A 10,225-nucleotide genomic window follows, 5' to 3' on the forward strand; every position below is an offset into this window, starting at 1 on the left:
ATTATGCTTCTTGTTAATTAAACAGCCAATTATAACAACCATGCAGTTACCTAAAATACTGCCATCTGCAAGAAAATAGCTTTTTAGCTGTTCTTTGTTAAAACAATTTGTATGTTGTCGATAATATGTTGAAAAACACAAATTTTACAAATGAAAAAATGTTAAAGGATGGAATACACAGAAAATTCGTGCATTTCGGAAAAAGTTTGGGAGCTAGCCACTGAAATGTTCTGCATGCCTGGCCAATATATTTAATCCTATCCAACTACGTAATTTTTTGTAAATAAATTGAGGCCCTCAAATTATATTAACTTACATTAATTTTTGAATTGGGAAATCTAGCAATTCGCAATAACAATATATACATTTCCAATAATCAAATTTACTCCCTGACTAGTTTACAAATACATACATTTTAATATAAAGATGATTGATTGATTGTTGGTGTTTGACGCAATTTTGGGTTTAGCACTTTTGGCTTCTAAAGTATTTTGCGGCGATCAGTTTTAAATGGTTTAGGCCAATGGAATGCCCAAGGAACCTCCGACCGTCGGAAGGAAAACTGGCAATCCCCATCAACAATACATTAGTTATAGGTATAGAAGTTACTGTGTAGGTGTCACAACACAAATATACCAATCAGCATTGATCACCTTTTGTAAAAGTAGGCAACCTCTAACCAAACACAGCAGTGTTAAAGTTGATGTTTTCTTCAGCTAAATGTTACAAGTAAAGTTTCTTAATAGAAACAAAAATATAAATGCATTTGAACCACTTTTATTTCAAATTTTATGCTTTTGCATTAAAATTTCAATGTAGATTTGCCACATAATACTTCATTTTAGGCATTTGAAAAGAAAGATCACGATCTACTATTTTAGTAGATCATCTATAAAGCTTTGGTTGATCATTTGGCATATTAAAGATAGTACATGTATATTAAGATTACATATGGTTAATATGAAGTTATTTTATTCTAAAATATCTACTATAGATACAATTGTGAGAAATGAAAAATATTGTGGTTGAATTTATCAAGTTTTTTTAATTGGTTTTAAGTCATCTGATCTAAAATTATGTTCGTGGATATTAATTGTGCACTGAGCCCTCTGTTATTGATCTGACAGCGACTTTTTGCGATTTTCTCACTTTATTTTCATATTTTTCGGTTCAAGTTTCTAATGGTGCGAAGATCTTACAACAATAATAAGTGATATAAGTTGACATAAAAAAAACCAGTACAAAATGTTATGTATACGTGTTAAAAACATGGGTTAAAACAATCTGACTTAAATTAGGATCAATCACGACTCATATATCGCATGAGAATAACGAAATCAGAGAACTATATTTTAATAAGATTAGGGTTAACTTAATGAGATAGCTTGAAAGCAAGTATGTTCTGGTAAATTTAAAGCGATTACAGTTTTTAGCGCTATTTGAATATGTCTATTATGAAACAAATCCCTTCACGTAAAACCTCCATATGTGCACTTTGAACTTTCATAGTTCTGCCAAGGAATATTGCTCATTACAATTTTGAGACTAACATATGGATATGTGAATGGAACGAACAAAAGAAAAAAAGTACGTAAGGACAAGATGATTCCTACATTTCCGCTATATCATATAAAGATAGAGATGGAGAGAGAATTACGAGGTATATCACAACAGTTTTCCAATCGTTTGATGTGTTTCAGCTTTTGGTTTTGATATGTGATAAGAGACTTTCTGTTTTGAAATTTCACTTGGAGTTCGGTAATTTTATGTTGTTTTACTAACTTATTTTTTGCAACAATTTCTGAGTTTTAAGTTTTGTTGTCTTTTTTCGCTCAGCTTTGAAAATTACGGTTTTCTTTTCTTTGATTGAAAGAAGGGATAAAATAATATGGAGGCAGTCTCAAACCATGGTCGAAGAAAAACAGATGACAGCATGACCATGGCGAAAAAGTAAGACAGACAAACAAATCTTCTTAAAACACTATACCGAATTGTGTGAACAATACATAAACCAGTATGGTGATTACAGTTGTTCATGAAGGTTATTCAATCTTAATTAATCTGAATTTTTAATTTTCAGTCATATTCAATTAAACAACTAACAAAGTATATTATAATGGGTTAATATTAAAAGGAATTCGCCGGATTTGACATTGAAAAGCACATGGTACAGACAGTTTTTCTTTTGAACATTAAACGAGCATAATCTTCGTAACATGTCTTTCCACATCGGGAAACTAATTTTTACCAAATATACTTCTTTTGTTCCTTAAAGTTCTTCCATAACCTTTTTTTAAATATGGTTGATCATTATCTGCCGATGTTAGCAATATTATCTAGCAAAAACAAAGCTAAATGATCCTCATTTACAGATGGTGTTTTTTGGGGCAACTACAAAAGCTTCATTAGAAGGCTCCAGCTGGACATACATCATATTAATTGCAGTTTAAAGTGATGAAAAAATTCTCTCGGTACATACACAATAAATCTATTCTATTTTTGACATACAAATATTCAAATGTCAGAAAACATTTAGATTTTATTGCAATTTTATCATTTTTGGAAGTTTTTACAAGAAATGCATTTTTTTGTTAATATAGTGCAATCAAGATTTAAGTTTGCACATGATTAGAAATCATGGTAATTTGTTTTATAAGGTTTAGATAAATTTTAGGGAATAAAATGCCATACAAGTACCTGAAAATGGCATTTTGTGTAATTATAGCAATCATTTGGAATGCTCAGTTTAGACCTTTGACCTTGATTTAACGAAAATTGCACCGTACGAATTATTGACAACCGGGCAAACATGAAAGTACAGGTAATAAGCTTTCGAATGATATATAATATAGCCGTATGTTAGGTGGGTGCATTACAGTCGTTAACTAAGAGTCTTTTTGAAAATTGTCACTCGCCTATAATTTGTGTCATCAAAAAAGTTGTATATTATCTTAAACTGCTCTTACTTGATTTTGTTTTTTAAAGATTTGATCATGTCTATGTAGAGGTGTCAGGACGATCCCGACCTGCATGCAATATAGCCAACAATGAAGCATACGACTACTGACATTGCTCTTAGCCAGTACATTCTAAATGTAAAAGAGAGGCGAAAGACACCAGATGACATTCAAACTCATAAGTCGAAAATAAACTGACAACGCCATGGATAAAAAAGAAAAAGACCAACAGACAGACAATAGTACACAAAACACAACATAGAAAACCAAAGACTGAGAAATACAAACCCCACTACGAACAGCTACTCTACCCGTCGTGTTGCTCATGTTAGTACAAACCCGGTAACAAGTCTAATTCGGTAGTTCACATTAGAAAAAAAAAGGACGGGCTTGTAATTACGACTTTAGGAAACTATTCACTATCATCTGTGAAACTAACATTCAACTAACTCGTGATGGTGTCTGTAAAACGTACGAAGGGATGATTTCAACTCACCACTTGGAACTTTTGGTTTAATATCTTCCTTGTGAGCAGCAATCCTCTATCAAGGAAATCATGATAGGAAATAAAACCCCCGGAATATCGTATCAACTGCGAGATATATACTTCGTATGAAGCGCTGCTAGAATGTTGCTACATAGAAATGGAAGGTTCACAATTAGGAAGCTGAAATCATCTCTTTTGTCGTAAATGTTGTTTTCAACCGAAAGTGACAGTACTTACCATTAATCGCTAGGAATCTTGAAACACGTTCTCATTATACATACAGCTAATTTACCTACCACAGTTTTAGAATATCATAATGGTTTGATTCGTATATAAATGAAGACAAAAGAAATATTTATCTTTACCTGGTGTCAGTACTTGATCTTTATCACAATCTTTATAATAACAAGAACAATCTTCTTCAGAAGGCACACAGAAACAAGGTTCATTTGGCTCTAATACGAAATTATAACCAAATCTGTAATCACAACGACAAGTTCTATCCGATGTAGTCCGTTTATTAGTGCTTTCAATCTGACCTTTTTCATTGCAAACAGATTTACGAAAAACGCACGTATCTCCATTAGAAGAACTGTATTTGAACGGCTGGTAATGGTTCTCATCACATGGTACACCATCAAAACTTCCTCTTACAACAGTCTTTAAACCTTCAAAAAATATTGATTTGTATGTATATATGAAGACCATAACAATTAAAACATATTGTTAATGAAGGTATTCACAGTTAGTATACGGTCATGTATTATATTTCCACAGACATACACATATTTTGTGGAGATAACAATTAAGTCACAAAAGTTTCCATTGTTCTTATTTTCAGTTCATGTAGTATATTACTATTAAATAAATATGACGAATATATTCAAATAAAATTAATGAAGGGGCCATTGCATTATGCAGTTTTTAAACATTTTTTTTGCCTTAATTATAATTGGACAAATCAAGTTCTAAAATTGACCATTTTGAATTGTTAAAATAAACTAACATTTTTTTATCGAATGTATATAATTCAAAACACAACTTGCATTTTACCATTATATTCTATTGTAAGCCACGTCGGCCATACAGACGACAATCACCAAGTGATGTGTGAACATCACACTGGCTCTTTGTGTCAAGATAGCTCAAATAAGTACGAAACTGCTCGACAGTGCCGATCTAAAATGACTCTCAGTTAAAAAAAGATAGTTCAAAGCCAATAACAACAAATAATAAACAAATCATGATCTCAACGACTAATGCTTATATTGCCCTCGAGTTGACCCCAAAAAATTGGTACCATTCAAACCATGGAGAAGAAATTAGGGTACATATTTTAAATTAAGACTTTTATCAGTTTACTGTTGAGTTCGGAATCACATTTAAATTGAAATAAAAAAAACTGACCTGCAAGGTTAATTAACAAATGGGACGTCCATGAAATTTGACATAACCACACGCTCGACTATGTCAACCAACAAAAAAAGCAAAGAAATGAAACACTTCATAAAGAGAATACTGATTCGATAAAGTGCACTTAAATTAACCGCATTCTATTCGTTAACATTTGATTTTTTCAAAGCATTTACTTTAACGTTACCTTCTTGTTGAATTTCATCTGTTTCGTTGCAATATTCTTTAAATGTTTGTTTATTCATATCACAGAAACACATATACTTTGATGAGTCTTTACAGATCTCCGCTCTTAATTTCATCTGAGAAACATTAGGACACACCAATTCAAAACAGGAACACTGCGAGCACAGTAGGCATAACATCTGAAATGAAATATGTATTGCATATTATTTTTTCATTTGATCGTCAACATTGTTGCATATGCTAGGACGTATGCCACATTTTAGCTTTAATATAACAATACGGCATTGTTGTATCTTCGCCGAATAGATTTTGTTCCAGCACAGTACATTTATACAAGAAAAAAAGGGTCACCGTACAGACGTCAACAATTAGCAAAACCCATACTGCATAGTAAGCTATATTAGACACTGTTTGATATTTTCAAATAAAATTCAAACGAAAAAGACCTTGCAAGCTAATTGTATTATAAAGTTTGTAAATATAATACAAAATTACAATACCAGTATCCATATCCTTTATACTAGATGTAACTATTTTTGTATGTATGTTTGTTTTGTTAATCTACTGTTCGAAATCTAAGTAAGGAGAGGGTGTTTTTTTACATTAGCCTCCGAAGAACCTGAATCGCACACCTGGTAAACATATGCAATGTTGGTATTAATTTTATTTATTTATTTGCAATCAGTTTATTTATTTGCGTAGATCTCGTATTGCTGATAATTTATTCCATTGCACAGTCTTTTCTTTCTTTTATACGAATACTAGAGATAAGTGAAACAATATTGTCATTTACCTACACTATCATTTTTGTAATTATTATTTTACTGAAGATGTTTGCCTATAAAGGTTTCTACCTATTTATTACAAATTTTAAGTTTAAAGATACAAACAAAATACTGAACCTCAAGGTAAATAAATTAAAAATGACAAAATCAAATAGTAGACTTCACCAATTAAAAGAACGAATGGAAAACAACTATCATACTCCTGAGTTGGTACAAGAATTTTCCGAAAAAAAATGTGGGTTCAGCCAGGAATAATAGCTTGCCTAACCAGAAGCACGTAGCAAAAGACATCTTAGGGTTTATGTAACAGGTGATTATAACTAGAATATGTTTAAAATTAAAATAAAAAAGAACAGTTTTCTTAACCTCAAACTTGAATGACAGCTGATTATGGTTCCGTTATAGTCAGTTATGGTTGAGGAACCTAAACTAACATAACATATTGATATAAAAATAATTGGGATCCAGCAGCCAAAACCGTGCAAACATACATCACAGACATAAGACAAAGTGACAAATAAATCTATCAAAGACAATTACAAAAACAATAGTTTCAATGGTTGATGGTATTCTCTTTCTCGATGAGGTAAAAGTTAAATAAAATATAAAGACATGGGTAAACATAATGAAAACAACACTGTCAAACCCTCTGTCTCCTAATTGCACTGGTATGAACCATCTGCAACGGAAACAAACAAAGCCTTACCCCCGCCCCCACCCCCACCTCCCAAACAAAATAAAAACAAAAGCTAGATGCATAAATACCGAGTCACGTCACAGGTATTACGATTAAAAGCAATATAATAGCAAACACAGAAATACAGGGAAGACTGTTAAGTAAATAAAAATATACACAAATTAAGAAACTAGTAACTCTAGATCGAGACAATCTTGTATTATTTGTAAGGTAGAAACTGAATATTAACCTAGTTGATCGTGGTACTTTCCGGTGACTTTTGGAGAAAACGAGACGCTCTTTGACAACACTCTGGGCTATTAATCTTTTTGCACATACACCAATGACGTTCTACAAAGTCTGATTAGCAGCTTTAAGCTCTATGATATCGTATGAGTTGAGAAATGTTTTACCATACGCAAGTGAATTTGGTACATTACTGTTTAGGTAAAGAACATAAATAATTGCAAAATACAAGATCGTCTCATGTGTCATAGATGCTGGTACTGAGATGACTGATGTAGTAAAATTCGAGGTACATGTATAGAAGTAAGACGGAGGAAGTTGCATCTGTGGTTTAATAAATCTCTAGTTTAGGAGGATATATCAACGGGACCCAATCAATGCAATTTGAATTTTTAAAGAAAGGAACATCATCCATATATCTGTATTTGAAATTAAATGATCTAGCTTCTACGATATTTTTGTTTAAAACAAGTTTCTGAAGGAATTCCGACTTATATGAAAATAATAAAAAGTCGCAAGGAGAGATGTACAATTGGTTCCCATAGGAATGCCGACAAGTTCAACAAATATGTTGTCACTGAGAAACACGAGCACACTGATCACTTGTTCCTCGGTTAAGCATGATTGTATATTTTTTAAAATTTTAACAATGAATGCCGAATTATATCTCACAACAATATATTTTTAGCGTATTTTACCATTTGTAATTGCATTGATGAAACCATTGTGGATTAAATCTTTCAGGCGAGTTTTTAATGTTCATGTGGTATGATGGTAGAAAGCGTTTGATAAACCGAAGGTTTGATAGATTCATTTCAGAGAATGACGAAAATTTTAAATTTTCCAGAATTTCTTCTTAGTTCTTGACAATCCACAAAAAGTTAATGTCACTATACGATTAAATAGTGCCACACTATGTCTGCAATCTGTCTTTCGCTGCGAACACAATTGAATTAGCACCAACATCGTCGTCAAGTGCAATAACTCTTTGATATTTTTAACTTTAGTCATTTTATTTAATTTTGTTTTTGCAAATAGGATGTAAGTGGATATTGAGATTCTGATATTTAGTAAATGTATCCCTCTTCGGTCAGATTTTTCCTATCTATTATAGTTTTCAAGATAATACAATTAATAACTGATGATTTTTACCCTTAGTTTCTTTTTGATAGATTCCACACGGGTTCATTGACGACAGAAATCAACTGTATACTGCATGCCATAGAGATCAATCACCCTACGTTTGGATGACATTGATTTAGTAGTTTCAGAGGAGAAGATCTTTGAAAAAGTATACAAAGGACACTAACAATGAAAAACAATGTTTGATTATTTGACATCTAAAGTGGTCATTAAATTGTTCCGATTGTATTCATCAACTTGCTGTTAACAGTATATACATGTATAATGTTGGTATACTAAGCACAATCACACAAATAAGTCAAAATTCGTCATGTACGGTCAGTAACGCTTTTAAGGTCATTCAATGGTTTCCGCCATATCAACAATTTGTAGATCTGGTATGACTAATTTTTTGTTTAATATAGTTTCGAAATATTCTAGACCAAACATTTAAGTAAGTGCTATTTTACCTTACCGCAAAGGTTTTATATATATATGTATTTATATAATTGTATCGATGATATCGATGATCATTGTTTCTATGTTATCATCTTATCAAGAGGATGGTACAAAGAATATTTCAGACGCCATACGCAATTAAAACACTTTGTTTACATGTCATTGAGTAACAATACATATTATGAAAATCAATTTATATATACTGAAAACAATCATTTAAACTGTTAAGTCATACTCGTGAGTTATACTCGTGATAAATATACCTTCATAAAAAAATCAAAAACAAACACGAAATGAAACTTCGGAGACATGACGATAAAATAGATTGACATCAAAAGCTATTTTTGTTATTAGTTTTACATCTAACATAATTGTAGAAATGTTATTCTTATACAACTATGTGATGGAGTATCTACATACTCCATTTTTAATCTTTCTGATTTATTTAAGTCAAGTTAAACATATCTGAAGCATACTTGTGTCTTAAATAGCTTCATTGTTATAATCTGTTCACGTGGGGATTTTTAAGGAAATGTCCTAAATAAGGAGGGAATGACCTGTTGGAATAGTATAAAAAAGCAATAAAATATACCAACGGAGCAATTAATGAAATACAAGATTGATGGGAAAATAGCATCAAAAAAAGTGTATGAAAAATTGAGAATGAAGTCTTGAAACACTTTTATGAAAATATCAATGACATTATACTAGTAGGATAAGTTAAACAAACAGAAAACGCATATTACCACTTCTCCACCAACAAATAGAAATTAGGAAATATATTTGGAGGAGATTATGATTGGTATCTATGGTTATAATGTATGACATGTACATTAACCAAATCAAATACCGACAGGAATATAAGGTCATATTAAAAATCTTTAAATAAAATGAACAAACAAAAAAAATTGTTTAGTTGATATATTTGAGTTGGGGACTTGAATATCAGAGGATCATATGTGAACTTTTATTTTCCTTAATGTTGTCGTAACCTTCGACTATAAGGAAATTGAGAAGTTACTACCACATTTGGTTAGATTTCATCAAAAGCTTATCGATGTTAAAACGAAAACAAGTAACACATCGTTATATATATATATGTGTTTTATAGAAGTTGAATATACATTTTTTGTTTCTACTAAACTAACGTCAAAATATTGATCTTAAATGTGTGTAATACATATAATTGAAAGGAAGCAATAGTCTCATTTTACATTTAAAGAAAAAGTTTTATAACATGATTTATTTTGAACAATCATTTCGATGACGGATATGTTTTTCAATAGTTATCAAACTAAATTTGAATGATTATTTTCCATATTAGACTGAGGAAAAAAATTTATTTTACTTACTCCGAAAGCCCAACTTTTTATCTTTTCTGGATACATTGATTGCTTTTAACCATCACATCATCATGATCATATCAATACACAAATAACATGCTTGTTCAACGGAAATAGTGACGTCTTAATATATTCTAAATATATACATGTTTAAATAGTGTTAATTAGAAATACCTTTTGCTTATAATAGATCATAACAACCACTTACAAATAAACCCTAAGGGCATTAAAGGGCATACGTTACAGTTTTGAATTTTTGACGAAATTGACATGCAAGTTATTTTTAAGCTAGTCAATTCAAATAATGTAATAAAACATTTACCGTCATGTGCTACTTTTAATGATAAATGGGGTAGAAACTATAGACATTTACTGAATATTTGATTCCAGTGGAAAGACATACTTAACTTTCTTGTTTCAAAAGATAAATGCAAGAAAATTTTTGTAAAAAACATCTGGAATATGGTTTCTACATAAGAGTGTTTTGAGTTTTTTTAACAATTCTTTGAACATTTTTTTTTACATGATTTTAGTAAAAAAAAATGGCATTG

At 31.0% G+C, this 10,225-nt stretch overlaps 1 protein-coding gene across 2 annotated transcripts in view; it reads right to left on the reverse strand.

Moving 5' to 3' along the window:
* LOC127714692 (uncharacterized) overlaps window positions 1–9,791 on the reverse strand; it is a 101,863-nt gene extending 92,072 nt beyond the window's left edge. The window contains exons 1-3 of one of the 2 annotated variants that reach the window (XM_052220760.1): window positions 9,684–9,791; window positions 5,045–5,222; window positions 3,810–4,112 (exon numbers count right to left, since the gene is read on the reverse strand). In XM_052220760.1, the coding sequence (XP_052076720.1) occupies window positions 3,810–4,112; window positions 5,045–5,222; window positions 9,684–9,719 (517 nt within the window). In that variant the 5' untranslated portion in view covers window positions 9,720–9,791. The remainder of the gene's footprint in view (window positions 1–3,809; window positions 4,113–5,044; window positions 5,223–9,683) is intronic. The other variant, XM_052220759.1, reaches the window with a different exon arrangement.
* Between the last annotated feature and the right edge of the window lie 434 nt (window positions 9,792–10,225).

This window comes from Mytilus californianus, unplaced genomic scaffold, assembly GCF_021869535.1.
Source record: "Mytilus californianus isolate M0D057914Y unplaced genomic scaffold, xbMytCali1.0.p SCAF_9, whole genome shotgun sequence".
NCBI classification, from domain to species: domain Eukaryota; kingdom Metazoa; phylum Mollusca; class Bivalvia; order Mytilida; family Mytilidae; genus Mytilus; species Mytilus californianus.